The sequence below is a fragment of the Budorcas taxicolor genome, chromosome 11, assembly GCF_023091745.1.
Source record: "Budorcas taxicolor isolate Tak-1 chromosome 11, Takin1.1, whole genome shotgun sequence".
Classification (NCBI taxonomy): domain Eukaryota; kingdom Metazoa; phylum Chordata; class Mammalia; order Artiodactyla; family Bovidae; genus Budorcas; species Budorcas taxicolor.
Window position 1 is genome coordinate 23,512,991 of NC_068920.1, and position 20,301 is coordinate 23,533,291.

General features: G+C 38.0%; 1 protein-coding gene across 3 annotated transcripts in view; it reads left to right on the forward strand.

Annotated features, from left to right (window-relative positions):
* CDKAL1 (CDK5 regulatory subunit associated protein 1 like 1) overlaps positions 1-20,301 on the forward strand; it is a 608,612-nt gene that overhangs the window by 271,635 nt on the left and 316,676 nt on the right. For all 3 annotated transcript variants that reach the window (XM_052648580.1, XM_052648579.1, XM_052648581.1), the window contains one exon: positions 9,455-9,558. In XM_052648580.1, coding sequence (XP_052504540.1) covers positions 9,455-9,558 — 104 coding nt within the window. The remainder of the gene's footprint in view (positions 1-9,454; positions 9,559-20,301) is intronic.

Here is a 20,301-nt window from a genome sequence, read left to right on the forward strand (position 1 = left end):
ATGTGTTGATTGTTTTCATAGTGAAAAGATGTTGAATTCTGTCATATGCTTTCTCTTCATCAACTGACATCATGTTTCTTTTTGCTCTTTCATTCTGTTGATATAGCATATTATGTTGATCAGTTCACATTGTTGAAATATCCTTGCATTTCAGCAGCAAATCCCAGTTGGTTGTACCATATAATTCTTGTAATGTGCTGCTGAATTCTGTTTGGTAGCATCTTGTTTTGGAGAAGGACATGACAGCCCACTCCAGTGTTCTTGCCTGGAGAATCCCAAGGACAGGGGAGCCTGGTGGGCTGCCGTCTATGGGGTCGCACAGAGTCAGACACGACTGAAGCGACTTAGCAGCAGCAGCAGCAGCATCTTGTTTATTGAGGATATTCACAAGGGATTTCCTTCTCCTTTTCTGTGATTTCCTTCTCTTTCAGTGGTTTTGTATGACTTGAGTGTTAGGGTAATTTTGCTGTCAGAGAATGAGTTGGAAGATATTCCCTTTTCTTCAATTTTCGAAAAAGCTAGAGAGGAGTAGTTATTAGTTCTTCTCTAAATGTTTGATAGAATTCACCAGTGAAGTAATCAGCTTCAAAGCTTTTGTGTGTTGAGAGATTTTTGATTACTGATTCAAGCTCTGGACTAGTTACAGGTATGTTCGCATTTTCTATTTCTTCCTGATTTAGTCTGGATATGTATGTGCTTAGTCGTTTAGTCATGTCTGACTTTTTGCACCCCGCAGACTGTGACCTGCCAGGCTCCTCTGTCCATGGGATTCTCCAGACAAGAATCCTGGAGTGGTTTGCTATATCCTCCTCCAGGGGGTCTTCCCAACCCAGGGATCAAACCCAGGTTTCCTGCATTGCAGGCAGATTGTCACTGTCTGAGCCACCAGGGAAGCCTATTTAGTCTGAATAGTTTTTTTATTTTCAGATATCTGTTCATATCAACTGGGTAATTCAATTTGTTGGTGTACCATTGTTCGTATCACTCTTATAATCCTTTTAATATCTTTAGAGTTAGTAATAATGGCCCACCTTCACTTCTGATTATACTAGTTAGTCTCCTCCTTTTTTTTTCTTTATCTAGCTAAAGGTTTGTCATTTTTATTAATCTTTTTGAGGAATGAACCTTTGATTTTGTTGATTTTCTCTTTTGTTTCTCTATTTTCTATCTTTTCTCAAATCTTTGTTTCCTTCCTTCTACTAATCTTGATTTTAGTTTATTCTTCTTGTTCTGTTTACTTACTTTGTAAAGTTGAGTATTGATATGAGTTTTTTTTTTTGAAGTGTTTTTAGCTAGCTATGAAATTTCCCATAGTACTCCTTTATCTGCACCCCATAACTTTTGGTGTGCAGTGCTTGTTCTTGTTCATATCTAATTGTTTTCTAATTTCTCTTTTGTGGTTTGTTTTTTGATTCATAAGTTATTTACAAATGTGTTGTTTGATTTCCACAGTATTGTGAATTTTCCTCTCTTTTGTTACTTACTTCTGACTTCATTCTCTTGTTGTCTGAGAAGAAACTTTGTGTGATACCTATCTTTTAAAATATTGGAGTCTTAAATTGCAGTCTAACATCTGGTCTGTCCTGGAAAATGTCCCATGTTTATTCTGTTGTTGTTGGGCAGTTTGCATTCAGATCTTCCGCTGGAAGTTGCTAGCCTTCAGCAGACTCCAGAATTCCAAAACAGTTACACCAGACAGATTCTGCCAGTGCAGTTGTTGTCTAGGTGGGGAGACAGATTCCTAGAGCTTCCCACTCTGCCATCTCATCTTAATCCTCTCTGACAATCATGTATTCTTACCTAGAGTAATTTATTGTATGTCATGAGAAGTAGAGTACAATCCATGATACAGGAATTTCTGATCAGATCGATTGCATCTTCTACTTGGCCATCTATGCAAATTTGGACAAATTTTTAAATCCTTTTCAACCTCAGTTTCCTGTATGAAAGTTAGGAATAATGATACTTATACCAAGATTGTTGCAAGGATAAATGAAACAATTAATATAAAATTATTGCATGCCTGAGTGCCTGGGAAGCATTCCACAACCATCTTTTACTCTTACTAGTACTTCGCCTGGAGAAGGCAATGGCACCCCACTCCAGTACTCTTGCCTGGAAAATCCCATGGATGGAGGAGCCTGGTAGGCTGCAGTCCATGGGGTCGCAAAGAGTTGGACATGACTGAGCGACTTCACTTTCACTTTTCACTTTCATGCATTGGAGAAGGAAATGGCAACCCACTCCAGTGTTCTTGACTGGAGAATCCCAGGGACAGGGGAGCCTGGGGGACTGCCGTCTCTGGGGTCGCACAGAGTCAGACACAACTGAAGCGACTTAGCAGCAGCAGCAGCAGTACTTCCCCACCCCAGATGATTTTAAAGCTTGTGTTGACTTTTATGGAGATTGATTGATGATGATGATAGAGATATCTTTCAGGTAAAGGAAATGAGAAATAAGGGTACAGAGTTTAAATACATTGACACAACTCCTTGAAGCAAAAGATGTAGCACAGCAGCTAATGGGAGTAGGATAAGGAAAAAATGTAGTCGCAGTTGTTTTTTAATTTAGTACAAATAGTAGAAAGGTTAGCAGCTGTGCTCCCAGACCCTTCTGTCCCAAACCCCTGCAATTGCAAAGGGTACAATTACAGTTAAAGACAGAAGCAGCAGTTATTACAATGAAATTTGGGGGTAGGATGTTGAGACTGGATATGGAGGCAGGAACTCAAGTAGAGAGATTTGTTCCATGGGAGGAGCCCTGACCATCAGTTCAGTTCAGTCGCTCAGTCGTGTCCCAATCTTTGTGAGCCCACGGACTGCAGGCCTTCTTTCATCCAGACCTCCCTGTCCATCACCAACTCTCGGACCTACTCAAACTTCATGTCCATTGTGTCAGTGATGCCATCCAACCATCTCATCCCCTGTCGTCCCCTTCTCCTCCCTCCTTAACTCTTTCCCAGCATCAGGGTCTTTTCCAATGAGTCGGTTCTTTGCATCAGGTGGCCAAAGTAGAGTATTGGAGTTTCAGCTTCAGCATCAGTCCTTCCAATGAATATTCAGGATTGATTTTCTTTGGGATTGAATGGTTTGATCTCCTTGCAGTTCAAGGGACTCTCAAGAATCTTCTCTAACACCACAGTTCAAAAGCATCAATTTGTCAGCACTCAGCTTTCTTTATAGTCCAACTCTCACATCCATACCTGACTGCTATAAAAACCATAGCTTTGACTAGGTGGACTTTTGTTGGTAAAGTAATGTCTCTGCTTTTTAATATGCTATATAGGTTGGTCATAGCTTTTCCAAGGAGCAAGTGTCTTTTAATTTCATGGCTGCAGTCACCATCTGCAGTGATTTTGGAGGCCCAAAGTTAAGTCTCTCTCTGTTTCCATTTTTTCCCCGTCTATTTTCCATGAAATGATGGTACTGGATGCCGTGACCTCAGTTTTCTGAATGTTGAGTTTTAAGCCAGCTTTTTCACTCTCCTCTTCTACTTTCATCAAGAGGCTCTTTAGTTCTTCACCTTCTGTCATAAGGGTGGTGTCATCTGTGTATCTGAGGTTATTGATATTTTTCCCGGCAATCTTGATTCCAGCTTGTGCTTCATCCAGCCCAGGGTTTCTCATGAGGTACTCTGCATATAAGTTAAATAAGCAGGGTGACAATATACAGCCTTGATGTACTCCTTTCCCAATTTGGAATCAGTCTGTTGTTCCATGTCCATAGGAAGCTTAAAGAATTTAGGATATATTCTAGTTTTTCAGGTATGTTATTTTTTCCTTTGCTTGTTCAGGATTTTGTTCTTGGCAAACAGGAATTATCATTTGAAGCTCCAATCAGATTTTGCTGCTAAAGAGTATCTTTGGATTTGTTTAAAAGATCAAAAAGTTTGTAAGTTTCCGGGAAGTATTCGAGTATTTTAAAAACCGTGATGAGGGTTCACAATAGACTATATTTAACAATCAAGTCTGGCACAGCCTGCAGTGTGTGAATCTTTTTGTTTCTTGAGTTTTTGTTTTTTCTTTGCTTCATGAGGGTTCCATATGGAAAGGCACAACGTGATTTTTCCAAGGTTTTGGTTTACAAAGGACTTATTTTGTAAAATTTGAAACTTTGAGAAAGATGATGCTCTGTCAACTGATTAAAAATAAATAAGAATTAGAGTATGTGAATGGCAAAGAATGTTAGTTTGAAGTGTTAATGTTATTGTTAAAAACAATAGTTTTTGCATATTTAAAATCATCTTTGTCCTGAAGCAGAAACAGAATCCTAAGTCACATAATTTTTTCTCCCCTCAAAAAAAGAGATATCAGTATAGGTGAATTTTTAGAAATATAACTTTGATGTTTAAGTCATTCTAAAGCTTGTGATTTCAGAAGATGCTCTTTAAAAGAAAAAGCCTAATGTATTAAAACTTTTAATTTTCATTCATTGCATGTGGTTTAGGTATCAAATTAGCATGTTATGCATTTGAACCCTTTGAAATATTTTTTTGATAATTTTAAAATTTTAATTGTGGAAATTCATTATTTTATTGTTTCATTTCTATAATGTAAAACTATTCTACCACAGATGTTTTTCAAGACTTGAGTTATACTGCTAAATTAAATGCCTGGTCTGCCTCTGCTTTTGAGGTTTTCAGTTATTTCTTGGCGTGTGGCCATCTAACAACCTGTACAAAGATGGGTGGGTGGAGTGTGCTAGCTTTACCCTCCTGTGACAACAGGGTATGTCTGTTCAGGATTTTGCTTCTTCCTTACAGTTCAACAGCCATCTCTTTTTGGTTTTGGCTTCCAACAGTCAAGCCTCAAAGATCTTTTGTTTTCTGACAGTTAAAGAAACAGGCTCAGTGTTCTTATTCTTAAACAATTACTTAATTGTTTACAGATAACTGAAACTACGAAAGGTTTCTGTGATGAATCTATTTTGATGGAGGCTTGTCGTGTGGAAATGATTGGTCATCATAATTCCTGGTGATTGAGAAGATTGTTTTTAAACCAAAGAGCATCAAAAAGCTCACTGTTTTCTGATTTTGCATTGGCTATTTTTCCTGTGTATTTTAACAAACCTCTCCTTTTAAAATATAAGACCTAGCAGATTTAGTGCTTGATTAGTGGTGTTTTAACATGCTTAAGAAATACTCCCCATAGAAATTTTCACTTTATTTAAATAATAATAGGTATTCTTGTGGTAACTACAGATAGGGATAAACCTATCTTATACAATGGAGAGTTTAGAACTTCAAAAATATATCACATCAACAACTCTGATTAGCCTGGAGGGAGCAGTTTAGTAAAGAATATTTTGAATTCTTAATGTAACATTTATGCTTTCTGCCTTGTTTTGATGATTATAAATGTTTCCGAGTATAAGTCACCTTGTTTTATTTAAATGTTTTAGTCCATTTTCCTAATTGGTTTTCCATGAGCAGTACATTCCCACCTTTATTAAGTGAGCCAGTAGGAAAACATGATTTGGTTTTGACGTCAACCTATCCGCAACGCATCAGTTCCAGAAGGTCAGGTATTCCTGGAACATGATGGTGCATAATGATTTCCTTACAGAATTGTTGAGGATGGTCACAGTGAACAACCACTGACCAGTACTTACTGATCACTTAACTAGGTGCCAGCAGTACTGCAGCCATGAAATTAAAAGACGCTTGCTCCTTGGAAGAAAAGTTATGACCAACCTAGACAGCATGTTAAAAAGCAGAGACATTACTTTGCCAACAAAGGTCCGTCTAGTCAAGGCTATGGTTTTTCCAGTAGTCATGTATGGATGTGGGAGTTGGCCTATAAAGAAAGCTGAGTGCCAAGAATTGATGCTTTTGAACTGTGGTGTTGGAGAAGACTCTTGAGTCCCTTGTACTGCAAGGAGATCCAACCAGTCCATTCTAAAGGAGATCATTCCTGAGTGTTCATTGGAAGGACTGATGCTGAAGCTGAGACTCCAGTACTTAAGCCACCTGATGCAAAGAGCTGACCCATTGGAAACGACCCTGATGTTGGGAAAGATTGAGGGCAGGAGGAGAAGGGGATGGATGACAGAGGATGAGATGGTTGAATGGCATTACTGACTCATAGGACATGAGTTTGGGTAAACTCCGGGAGTTGGTGATGGACAGGAAGTCCTGGCATGCTGCAGTCCATGGGGTCCCAAAGAGTCTGACATGACTGAGTGACTAAACAGAACGGAAATATGCAATAATAATCATATATTATGAATCAGAAATTCAATCATATATTTTGAATCAGACATGTGGTTTACAAATATTTTTTTCATTCTGTTGTTTGCCTTTTCATTTCATTGATTGTTTTCCTTTGCTCTGCAGAAGCTTTTTAGTTTGATGTAGTCCAGCTTGTTTATTTTTGCTTCTGTTATTTGTGCTTTGGGTGTAATATCCAAAAATAAAATCATTGCTAAGAACAATGTCAAGGAACTTTTTCCCTGTGTTTTCTTCTGGGAGTTTCTGGTTTTACATTTAATTGTAATTGTAATTTACATGGTTTATGGTTTTACATCGAAGTCTGTAGTTCATTTTATATTAATTCTTCTCAGTGATACAAGTAAGGGCTTTTGCAAGTTAATATTCAATTTTCCCAGCAACATTTGTTGAATTGACAGTCTTTTCTATATTGAGTATTCTTGGCTCTTTTGTCAAATGTTAGTTGACTGTATATTCATGAGTTTATTCCTAGACTCTCAGTTCTTTTCAGTTCAGTTCAGTTGCTCAGTCATGTCCGACTCTTTGCAACCCCATGAATCACAGCACGCCAGGCCTCCCTGTCCATCACCAACTCCCGGAGTTCACTCACACTCACGTCCATTGAGTCCATGATGCCATCCAGCCATCACATCCTCTGTCTTCCCCTTCTCCTCCTGCCCCCAGTCCCTCCCAGCATCAGAGTCTTTTCCAACGAGTCAACTCTTTGCATGAGGTGTCCAAAGTACTGGAGTTTCAGCTTCAGCGTCATTCCCTCCAAAGAAATCCCAGGGCTGATCTCCTTCAGAATGGACTGATTGGATCTCCTTGCAGTCCAAAGGACCCTCAAGAGTCTTCTCCAGCACCACAGTTCAAAAGCATCAATTCTTCGGCACTCAGCTTTGTTCACATCCAACTCTCACATCCATACATGACCACTGGAAAAACCATAGCCTTGACTAGACAGACCTTTGTTGGCAAAGTAATGTCTCATGAGTTCATTCCTGGACTCTCAGTTCTTTTACATTAGCCTATATGCCTGTTTTTTCACTGGCACCTACTATTTTGATTACTGTAGCTTAGTAATATCGTTTGAAATTAGGAAATGAGCCGCCTTTGGCTTTGCTCTTTTTAAAAATTTTTGTTTCATCAATCTGTTAAACTTTTCATTCTACAGATCTTTAACCTTCTTGGTTAAATTTATTCCTAGGCATTTCATTGTTCTTGATGCTGTTGTAAATGGAATCATGATTTAGTCTTGGTGGGCTGTTTCTTGAGGTTTTATTTATTCTAGGTTGTCTAGTTGGTGTGTAGTTGTTGCCACAGTAGAATCTTACGCTCCTTTGTATTTCTGTGAAATCAACTGTATTATCTAACTTTTTCGAAGCATCTGTAAGATGGAGACAGTAACACCCAATTTGAGAAGAGTTAAATGGGATAATGTATGTACTACATCTAGAAAAATGCCTGGTGCTCACTCTGGGCTAAGCAAAAGGAAGTTAGTCATCTACAGTGTGAAAGTGAAAGTCGCTCAGTTGTTTCTGAGTCTTTGCAACTCCATGGTCTATACAGTCCATGGAATTTTCCAGGCCAGAATACTGGAGTAGGTAGCCTTTCCCTTCTCCAGGGGATCTTCCCAACCCAGGGATCGAACCCAGGTCTCCCACATTGCAGGTGGATTCTTTACCAGCTGAGCCACAAGGGAAGCCCTAGTCTTCCAGTGGCACCCCACTCCAGTACTCTTGCCTGGAAAATCCCATGGATGGAGGAGCCTGGTAGGCTGCAGTCCATGGGATCGCGAAGAGTCGGATACGACTGAACGACTTCACTTTCACTTTTCACTATCATGCATTGGAGAAGGAAATGGCAACCCACTCCAGTGTTCTTGCCTGGAGAATCCCAGAGACGGGGGAGCCTGGTGGGCTGCCATCTATGGGGTCGCACAGAGTCGGACACGACTGAAGCGACTTAGCAGCAGCAGCCTTCCAAGGAGAAGTTTAAAAAAAAGGTTACTCTTTTTGCTTATTATGGAACAGATGAAAGTTCAAAAGAGAAGACATGTAACAGTTGGGGGACCAGAACTTCTATTCATGTGAGAGACCACAGTTTGTGTGTGTGTGTGTAAATGGCTTAGGAAGAAGGGGATGTTAGTTTTTTAAGAGTATGTGGTCTGTTAAAAAGTTAAAAATCCTTACCAAAACAAATGTGTTATTTTACTCAAGAGTTCCATGCAAAAATAATTATAAATTAAGCATTACATTGTTGCCTCCTGATTTATATGATTTATATGTATTTTTAAATTATATGTTAATAGAATGACACATTGGCTACTTGTAATTATTAGAAGTTTAATTTTTCTCAGTTTGAAATTTTAAAGCATCGCTTAGTGATGGTCTTAAAAAACCTTTGCTATTTATTATAGCAGTTGAATCTTTGAAGAGATGTTATTCTTTGTTCCGTTCAGTGTTGCTGAAACTTATCTTTTTGGCAAAAGTATATTTTATTATGTGTAATGGTTTTTTAAATTTTATAATAAAGTGTATTTAAACTATTTTTAAATTCTAAGATTAGAACCAACATTTTCATTATTAAAAGACAGTTCTTTATCATCTCTTTAGTTTTTTGGGGAGATAATTCTAGTTTTTAATTTTTTGAAACTAATGTTGTCATTTGGTTTCTGTGGTGAATATAATCCCAAAGACCATTCATTGGACCTGTTTGAATATTTCTTTCTGATTTCAAAGAGTTAAAGATATTATCTGAAGATTATTAAGAATGTATTTGCTTATGAGAATTCTATGTTGCTGATTTATTCTTATGTCATTAGTTAAAAGTTAAAACTTTTTCATTTATGAATAATGCAGTATATAATAAGTGATATTAAAATTTTAGTTTTATAATAGCCAAATAAATTCCATTGGTTTAAGAATTATGAATGTATTTTCTTTTGATTAACCATTTTAAGCACTTATAAACTTTGTTCCATATTAATGTGTGCATTTGAAATTAGTATTATGTGGTTTGTACAACCATTCTTGAATAGCTGAAACTTTTAAAAGAATTACAAATTGCAGATTTCTGTGCCTGGTGGAAATAAATATGAAGCCTCGTGGATACTCATTTTCCATATCTTTTATATAAACTGGCAAATGATACTAAAACAGCACTTTGGTGTATATTTTGGATATTTTCCCCCTGTGTTAAGTGTCTTTAAAATTTTTAACTGTATTTATCGCTATCATTTGAATAGGTGTCTCAATGCTTGTACCTACTGCAAAACTAAACACGCCAGAGGAAATTTGGCCAGTTATCCAATTGATGAATTAGTAGATAGAGCCAAACAGTCTTTTCAAGGTAAGAGTTTCTAGAATTCTGTATGATTTCAGTCTCTTTAATAAATTTTAATAGTCTTCTAAGTAAAACTTCACTTTATGTATATGCTTGTTTAGCTTTCTGAAGAGTTTGCAAATGTTTCAGCGTATCTAATAGAAGATATTATCAGATCAGGTTATGCTGTTTGCATAACTTTTCTTTCACCACTCTGTTTTCTTATGACTCTAAGGTAAGGGACATACTTTGAAATTTATCACCTTTCTTAATATTTTGTGGAAAAGACAATAAAAATGAAAGCCATGACCTTCTGGTGTGTGTTAGACTTTTGTGGACTGAGTGAAATATTTTTTAAAGATTTCTGCCTCTTTCTTTGTTAATTTCTGGGCCATTTGGAAAACATAAGGAAAGAGAGAGAAGGTAGATTTTACTTTGAGCAAGTAAAGATAACCCCCACTCATCCATAGGACTGTTGGAGCTGTGAAGATTGGTAATGGTATAGAGTCCTAAAGAGGGCAATTCTTTGTGTGGGTGGCCAGCTACTTCTGATTCATCACTTGCTGGAAAATGTGATTGCCTCGATATCTCTCAGCATATAGTAAGACATTTGTAACGTGAATCACAATTGTGTTGACACATAACCATAAATTTCCTCTTTTGTCTTTGTTTATAGTATGTGTATATAACATTGGTGTGTTTTTATAACCAACATGAGATAATCTATTGTCGCATAATCTTGTGGGTTAATACTTATTGGCAATGTGCTTTTCCTTTTAGCAAGTAACTTAGAGTGCTACTCTCAGTACTTCACACCCTGAATCTCAGAAAGTATGTTTTACAAACACACATATTTAGTGAAAAGCTTTCATCAACATGAATTTCAACTGCTCTTTAAAACAAAGAGAAAAATACTCTTGATTAATTCAACACTTCTGTACAATTTTTTTTTTCTAACGTTATATTCTTAGCACAGTCCCCTCTTGTGTTCACATTCAACTTGTACTGAAAGGAATAAATAGAAACTCACTGACTCTTGTAGTTGTTCTGTTTCAGAACCAGGTGAATTGCCTAATCAGAGGAGAAGTCTGAGTGGTTCTCTTTCCTGCAATATGGTTACTTTAAGGATTCTTTAGAAAGGGAATGAATTTGGACAGAAGCCTCCTTTGTTTAAAAAATGATCCTTTGCTGGCATTCTTACTTGGTGTTTGTTTTCCCCTATATCTATTGGATAACAGAGATTTTAGAACTGTATGATCTATCCACTAACTCTGATTTAAAAAGCATACAAATTACAAGTGGGTTTGCTGATTAAAATGAGTGACTTAAAGAATATATCAGAGGTTAACAGTGACTTAGTGGCTATTTCTAGAGAAAGTATAAAAAGAGATTTATTGAATATTATTTTCATCATCATCAATAGATACATGTTTGCTTGGTTAGTCCCCCCACCATGAAATATGTGCAGTGCAATGTTTTTCTATTGTCTTGTTGATTGAAGGCTAATTTTTGGACTGATGGGCTCATTGGGTTGATAGGTGGAACTGTTACTAAAATACTGAGGTCTTAACTTTCTAGGTAAGCCAGTGTGTTTAGGGAATTTTAAGTTGTGAGTATCCGATGCTCTTTGCCATAGGAGAGTTTGAATTCACAGCAGTGCTCTGCTGGGTTCCAGCCACACGATCTGACAAAGGTGCTTGGTGTATACAAGTCATGGTTTTCTTATTACTATGACATGTAGTGTTGCTTGTTGTTTGAATTTGAGATAACTTACATGAAGTCATTGGTTGTGCCCTTATCATAAAGAAGGCATGCAACTTAAACTGGAGGAATTTAAAATAAATTGAAGAAGAGAAGTCTAATTTTTTTTGAGAAGTCCAGTTTTGAGTGAGAATATTGTAATATCTGTAACATTAATGATTAGAACCATGAGACATTTTCTTTCACTTCTAAAATATGTTTTATGAAGAATGTCTTCATAGATAGGAACTATTGAGTATGACAGTCACCTTTTGTTTTCCCAGTTTGACAAATGCGAAATCATGTTAAGGCCTTATTTCACAATAGGAAATAGCAATCCATACGCTCACATTTTAAAGACATTGACTTAGCAGCATTGTCTTTTGTTCTGCAGCAAACCTTGGTATCATAATGGTTGTGTAGAGTTCCTATGAGTTTTAAAATTGCTATCAGTTTTTAAATTGCAAAGAATAATTTATGGAGTTAAATGTAACAGTAGAAATAGCCTGTTTTTCTACTTTGGTGACTCTTGTGTATCATTCTTTAATAATTAAGAAATTAGGAATATTTAGAGGATCAGAGCCCCTTAAATTCTATATTATACCATTATTAAATTTGCCCATAATCAGTAATAAACATGGTTCTTTGAGAATTTAAGAAGAGAAGTCTAAATATGCTGTCGCTAAATTTTAGTGTTTAAAGCTGTTATGTCAATGCAAGTTAAATCTCCCAACTGAAAATTGCATTTCTTTTCTCACTTTTTCTTAAATTTTTAAATGACGATGTGTCACAAATACAAAATGGTTTTTAAAAAATCTCTATACCAATTGTAGGATAGGGATTATATCCCTGGTTGCCTGTCATGTGATAGATTATACAATAAGGTAACAGTTTCTTTCTGAAAAGCATATTCATGGGACATTTTATATTCATAAACATTTATTTCTTAGACATCTAATGAGTGAAGAGACTAGTGCTAGCCCATAGGCAAGGGAGCATTCAGAAGAGATTCTGAAATAATCATGAAATCATTCTGAATATAAAGTGGCTTCCTAAAGTACTAAAAATACACTGACTATACATTCAGCTGCCAAGAATGAGAAAAGGAGCCCATTAACTTTTGAATGGATATCATTAAACAAACTTTATATTTTTTAATAGAAACTGTAGTTTACCTTTTATGAAAAATATATATAGTTTATATTTTGTTGGTTTCCTAGCTTTTTTTTTTTTTTTTAACATTTTCATTCACTATTTTAACCTTCTCATGTGTTTTCATTTTCGTGGCAGTTCTGCATATGAGTGTGATATTTACCAGGTTAATTTCTGGCTATCATCTCTTTGTTCTTAACAGACCATTGGGAAACCTCCCACCCTCACTTCACCTGTGCTGAGCTTTAGGTTTTATTTTTTTATTTTATTTTTTTTTAAATTTTATTTATTTTATTTTATTTTATTTTTTTTAATTTTAAAATCTTTAATTCTTACATGTGTTCCCAAACATGAACCCCCTCCCACCTCCCTCCCCGTAACATCTCTGTAGGTTTTAAAAATTCCTAGCCATGACTGGGGTTTGACATAGTTGCATTTTAGATATCTAGAAAAACATGTCAAGCAATGACCAGGACTTTGTTGGGGCCAGAATGAATTTACAAGCTAGTGTTTTCTAGGATATTTGTATTGATTTTTCTCCAGCAGCTAATCAATCAGTTTCAGTTGTATAAGTGATGGAGCAAACCTTTTTAAGTGTGCTCGGTGAGTGGTGTGGAAACAGCACCTTTCTCTGCTGTCTCTGGAATCAAAATGTAGAGATGATGGATGGGCTGTTTTCATAGCTCTTGTGTGTTTCTCTAGATCTCATTTCTGTGTTGTTACTTTTTTTTTTCTTCCTCATAAATCTGAACACCCCCCCCCCCACAAGATAAGTGGCATAAACTGGTTATGGAAAGGTGAATAAATTAAGATGAAATATTCAGAGCAAGGAGAAAATTTCTTGATGCTTAGTGATTTATGTTGGAATTTGATGAATTCAGTTTTATTTCAAGACTTGCAAAGATACTGTCTAGTGTGTATGAGATTAATTATGCAATGCAGCTGGAAAACATTGCTTCCTGCCCTTTTGGATAAGAGAGGATATGAGCAATATTTGATTTTCTGGTAAATAAACTTGAAATTGTTGAGTTGTATGGTTTACATGAAATCGCATTTGACTTATAACCTTTAGCAATTAATACTGTATATTGATTTTCATCTAAGATGAAAAAGAGACCAATAATTGCATCCTATTAATTTATATGGCAGTTGTTTAAATGTCTCTTTTGTTCTTTTATCTTTTCATTTGTGCTGTGTTCAAACTGAGAAATCTATTTCTTCTGTAGGATTAATAACATTCATATATATATTTCTTATACATTGTCAACTTCCACCAAAGGATTTTAGGCAGCTTACATTAAAGGATTATATGTAATAGACTATAACAAAATAAAGGCTATATGAAATACTATATTGTGTTTCAAAAGAGGAAAGATAATTTTACCAACTTGTGAATCTTGGCTCTCCCAAAGAATAGGGAGTTAAGGTGATTTATATAATTTGATAATTAGTTTTTAATGACAAATCCACCTGTCTCTAGGCTGTAAATACTAAGAAGAGTTATTTGCTTACATCCTTTTCTAAGAGACATTGACAAATATAATAGAAATGCCTTTAGCCTATCATGTATGGAGGAGGAAATGGCAACCAACTCTAGTATTCTTGCCTGGCTAATCCCTTGGACAGAAGAGCCTGTTGGGCTATGGTCCATGGGGTCACAAGGAGTCAGACATGACTGAGTGATTTAGCACGGTGAGGTATAGAATTTCAAGATAGTCTCTCCATGGCCTTTTCTTCTGTTGACTGTTACAAAACCCCCCAATATAACATTAAACCATAACTTTTAGGAGAAATTTTAATGGCAGAGCTAAATAAATTTACGTAATATGTATAACTTGATAGGAGGATCTGATACCTAAATAGCTGTTTGTCAGATATTCGGTTTAAATAAGCTGAGATTAATTACTTTGGTGTCAGAGTATGTTATCTACAGCAAACCGGAGTATAACTGACTTGGTTCTTGCCTCTGCAGACCTTTGAGTTTCTAAGTCAGTGGTGTTCTTAGCAATAAAGCAACTCTTTTTCAAATGAAATTTGAAAAGTAAAAGAACTGCCAGGATTGAAGGTACGAGTCCTTTGGTGCTGAGGCCTTTCTTTCCTCAGAACATTTAGGATTCAGCCTGAACTGGCTGGTATTGATTAATGCTTCTGCTCTAGTCCTTAAATCCGCCAGTCCAGTGCTGGCAGAGGTTTTCTTAAAGGGCCACATCATCAATGTTTTAGGCTCTATGGGCTGCAAGGACTCTGTCACATCTGTTCATTGTTGTCCTTGTAGCATAGAGTCAGCTACCTGTAGACATGAATGAGTGGGTGTGGCTGTGTTCGAATAAGGCTTTAGTGGTCAGCTTTGGGAAAAGGTAACTTAAATAAGATATTATTGAGAACAGTCTTATGGTCTCTAATATGCTAGGTAATACACAAAAATTCATAAGAGAAGGAAATAGTCTTTAGGAACTAATGTTCCTCTGGCATCAATTAACATTATCAGTCTGGCTGTTCATTTTAGTCAGTTGGAAATTTTGTAAAACCAAAACCACACTGATGTCTGTGTCCCCTTGCTGACAACTGCATCATCATTTCTGTGGATTGGGAGACCCTGCATTTTCTAAAATATAGATGATTCTAACGTATAAGCCAGAGTTGAGAACTTGAATTGAGATCCACTAGTTTAGGTGATTTTTTTGGTTGAAGTTTTTAAGTGAACTGACCCTCTCAATCTCTACTGAGAGGGACTGTGAGGAGGAAACCCTGGTTGATTAGTAAAGAATGAGCCAGGCTAGGGAGGGTGGTGGAGAAGGCAGTGGCACCCCACTCCAGTACTCTTGCCTGGAAAATCCCATGGATGGAGGAGCCTGGTGGGCTATAGTCCATGGGGTTGCACAGAATTGGACACGATTGAGTGACTTCACTTTCACTTTTCACTTTCATGTACTGGAGAAGGAAATGGCAACCTACTCCAGTGTTCTTGCCTGGAGAATCCCAGGGACAGGGGAGCCTGGTGGGCTGCCGTCTCTGGGGTCGCACAGAGTCGGACACGACTGAAACGACTTAGCAGCAGCAGCAGCAGCAGCAGCAGGGAGGGTGGTGGGGCAGAATGAAAAGTGAAAGTGAAGTCACTCAGTCCTGTCTGACTCCTTGCAACCCCATGGACTTGTAGCCTACCAGGCTCCTCTGTCCATGGGATTTTCCAGGCAAGAATACTGGAGTGGGTTGCCATTTCCTTCTCCCATAGTACTGTTCATTTGTAGATACCACTGTGCTGGTTAATGGCTGGTTTCATAATCCCCTGATGGTGCTTACTTATGTGAAGAGGCTCAATGATTTTTATTTTCACTAGGTATCACAGAAGGGTCAGCTGGCATTTTACAAGTGTTTCCTGGGCTCTGTGGAAATCAGAAAGCTGGAAAAGGCTTGTTTCCAAGGAGCTCCTCCTAATTCAGGAGGACAGAGTAGCCAGTTAGACTAATGAAAATTAAAGTACACCGAGTCAGGAAAGACAGTGTTCAGATGGCAAAAAACACTGAGCTTTTTTAACTTTGGATTTTGATCCATGATCTGTCCGGGTGGTGTCAGCAAATTGATGGCCCTTGTGCTCCTCCCCCACCTTCCCAGCTCCAGGCATCCTTCACTAATCAGCCAAGCTTTCCCCTCAGAATCCCTCTCTATACTGAGTGCTATTTGCCACCGCTTGGTATTCTAGATGAACTCTACTTGCCATTCTGAATCTTAAAGTTTGTGTTATGCTGGAGGTAGATGGAAGAAACCACAGTAACTATTGGAACTGTATGGTTGTTGTTTTGACATTCATTCAACAAATATTTATTGAACATTGCTTAGAAACAGTTCCTCGTTCTACTGATAGGTATGTGCTTTAGAAATGTGGTGATAACGATACATTATTATAATCAGCCTTTGATTACTTCTGCCAGTAAGATAGGGAGACCAGTGGTGAGGTTTGCTTATCCCTGCTGTGGGAAAGAAAGATGCAGTCCCAGGGCTGTTTTACAAAACAGCATCTGTTTATAATTCTGTAAGCTTTCATAGATCAGAGTACATATAACCCGAAAGTGCAGAAAATTTGGACCTACTGGGAATGTCGCTTTAAATCGGTCCCTAGGAAAACCAGAGTGTAATCAATCCCCCACTATTACCGGTGAGTTTTACCTTTTTCACTCTGTTTTGTTCTACAAAACAGCCTGCAAATATGCAATTAGTTATGAAAAATTATATATAATATGATAAGACCTTTGCAAAACAAATGGGAGAAGTCAAGACTTGGTGTGGAATTGAAACTTGGGAAAGTAGGCCATAGTCACATATGCTGTTTCAACTCTGAACTTGTCTTAAAAGCTTATTTTCTGTAAGAATAAAAAAACCAGCTTGGCATTAGATTTGAGAGAAAATTTTCACTTGTGATCTCTTGTAGGGAATGGGAAAGATGTATTAGGTCTCAACAGCATCCCCTTAACACTCAGATCCACATACTGAGTTTCTTACAGTTGTATGTTTTGGCATTCCTTGTTAGAACTTGCAGCCATGCCCTGTAAAGCATAACACTCTGACAGGATTTCTTGGGAGCCTAAGAGAATACGTTCCAAGTGTTTGGGACTTGCTAGTGATCTGGCTCCACTCCCATGTTGTACTCCTTGGGTACTACAAAGGAATCCTGCTGTAGAGGCTAATAGCTTAGGGTTTGCACCCCCAAGGTTGTTTTGTGAGATGATACATCAGAGTGCAGGAAGAAGATACAAGGATTTGTATTGATTTGTATTTTCTCTTCCTTAAAACTTTTTTGGTATATGTTTTATATTATGTATAATAGCACAGTTGTGCTTGAGTATAATTAGTAAATACATCTCCATTGGGATTCATTAAACCTTTTTTTAATTCATTCAGGAGAGTGATTTTCTAAAATATGGAAACTGCTGATTCAGAGGAACAAATAGCCTGCCCGTTTACCACTAGAAACCCAGTTCTTTGCACCAGGCATCTGGTTTGAGTAGGGTTTGCTCTCTGTCAGGGTCCTAAGGTGCCCATATTCTGTTTTGATTGAGGGCAAATCTGTCTGCTTTTGAGATCAAATAAGCAAAGAATAAAGTTGATGACCTTTGGAGGAAACCTGTGGTACTTAATGAAGACTCTTGCCGAGCATCTGCTCAGAGGCAGGCTCTTAGTCCTCAGCAACATGTGTTTCCACTCTGCTTCCGTCTGGGTTTCAGATCATTGGAAGACTGAGCCAGGAGGGTGTCGGGTTGGGCCTGGGAGACAGTCCATATTCGGGTTTAGTAGGTGCTCAGTAAATGTTGAATCAGTGGCTGATCCTGAATTGATTATGCTCGATGAAATTCCATATGCGACTTGGAACCTGCAATGAAAATACAGCCTGGAAAAGCTATATTTCTAAAGTGGGCAAGGGATATTGCTTAGTTTCAGCTGCTCTTCCTTCACAATTGAGTACTGTGTCTCATAACACAGGCTTGATTTTATGACACCAGACATTTGGTGGCAGTGGCTTTCTAAGATTTGCAGAAGAGAATTAATTTACTTTTGGAAAGTATCTCCTGGTACCTGTCATTTTACCAAAGGAGTATATCCATGTAGGTCCCATGTTTCTAATTATAAATAAACATTTGCTTTGACATTTCTCTTCTGCGAAGCAGAATACAGCAAACAGTTTGTGGTGACAAGGGGACCAAAGTTAACTGAGGGTTTGCCTTCGGAAGTTCGAACTGAAAGTAATCTGTCTCTGGGATCATTTTGGTGAACTTTAAAGGCTGCAAGTTAGTTTTGGAAGGTTGTTTAATGGAATGTTAATAGCCCTGGAAAGATGTGAAAGTGATACTGCTACCTGGTGGTTTGTAAACCTGACCTTTGTGAGATGTTTTCTGGGCAAAAGTACTATTTTGTGATGCCAGCAGCTTTTATTGATTCTGCAGAGTCTGCAGTTTTCTAACACTGGCTGTCAGTTCATTCCAGCTGAAAAATTATTAAATTTCTTCTCCTGCTTGTGTGGATATTAAATTGCAGTAAACATACTTGTGCAGTGTCAGGTACAGCAAGCACAATTTTCTGCGTGAAAAAAAATGTTTGTTAGTGGGACCTTGACGGTTCAGCAGAGGTTATAAATTTCTCTATTTCTTCTTATTTATTGCTCTCAGTTATGGTTTTTATTTCTCTTGGTAAGTTCCTTGTTATTTGTAATATCAGAAGGAAAAGTTTGATTTAGACTGCTGACTTTAAAAACTATGCCCTTTAGTCAAAAGAAAAAGATGGCAGTAAGAGGATTTAACTAGTAAAAATATAATTGGAACAGAATGAGAAAGATCTGATGAAAGAATGAATTGAATGAAAAAGGGAAAGGGTAAATAAAATAATTCGATGATCATCAATTCAGTTCAGTTCAGTTGCTCAGTCCTGTCTGACTCTGCAACCCCATGAACCACAGCAGGCCAGGCCTCCCTGTCCATCACCAACTCCCGGAGTTCACCCAAACTCATGTTCTTTGAGTCGGTGATGTGATCCAACTATCTCATCCTCTGTTGTCCCCTTCTCTTCTTGCCTTCAATCTTTCCCAGCATTTGGGTCTTTTCCAGTGAGTCAGCTCTTTGCATCGGGTGGCCACAGTATTGGAGTTTCGGCTTCAACATCAGTCCTTCCAATGAACACCCAGGAATGATCTCCCTTAGGGTGGACTGGTTGGATCTCCTTGCAGTCCAAGGGACTCTCAAGAGTCTTCTCCAACATCACAGTTCAAAAGCATCAATTCTTCAGCGCTCAGCTTTCTTTATAGTCCAACTCTCACATCCATACATGACTACTGGAAAAGCCATAGCCTTGACTGGATGGGACCTTTGGTGTCAAAGTAACGTCTCTTCTTTTTAATATGCTGTCTAGGCTGGTCATAACAATTCTTCCAGGGAGCAAGTGTCTTAATTTTATGGCTGCGGTCACCATCTGCAGTCATTTTGGAGCCCCCCAAAATAAAGTCAGCCACCTTTTCCACTGTTTCCCCATCCATTTGCCATTAAGTGATGGAACCGGATGCCATGATCTTACTTTTCTGAGTGTTGAGCTTTAAGCCAACTTTTACACACTTTCATCAAGAGGCTCTTTAGTTCTTCTTCGCTTTCTGCCATAAGGGTGGTGTCATCTGCATATCTCAGGTTATTGATATTTCTCCCGCCAGTCTAGATTCCAGCTTGTGCTTCTTCCAGCCCAGCGTTTCTCATAAGGTACTCTGTATATAAGTTAAATAAGCAGGGTGACAATATACAGCCTTGACGTACTCCTTTTCCTATTTGGAACCAGTCTGTTGTTCATGTCACGTTGTAACTGTGCTTCCTAACCTGCATATGGGTTTCTCAAGAGGCAGGTCAGGTGGTCTGGTATTCCCATCTCTTTCAGAATTTTCCACAGTTTATTGTGATCCACACAGTCAAAGGCTTTGGCATAGTCAATAAAGCAGAAATAGATGTTTTTCTGGAATTCTCTTGCTTTTTCCATGATCCAGCGGGTGTTGGCAATTTGATCTCTGTTTTCTCTGCCTTTTCTAAAGCGAGCTTGAACATCTGGAAGTTCATGGTTCAGGTATTTCTGAAGCCTGGCTTGGAGAATTTTGACCATTACTTTACTAGCGTGTGCTGCTGCTGCTGCTGCTGCTAAGTCACTTCAGTCGTGTCTGACTCTGTGCTAACCCAGAGATGGCAGCCCACCAGGCTCCCCAGTCCCTGGGATTCTCCAGGCCAGAGCACTGGAGTGGGTTGCCATTTCCTTCTCCAATGCATGAAAGTGAAAAGTGAAAAGGAAGTCGCTCAGTCGTGTCTGACTCTTCGCGACCCCATGGGCTGCAGCCCACCAGGCTCCTCCATCCATGGGATT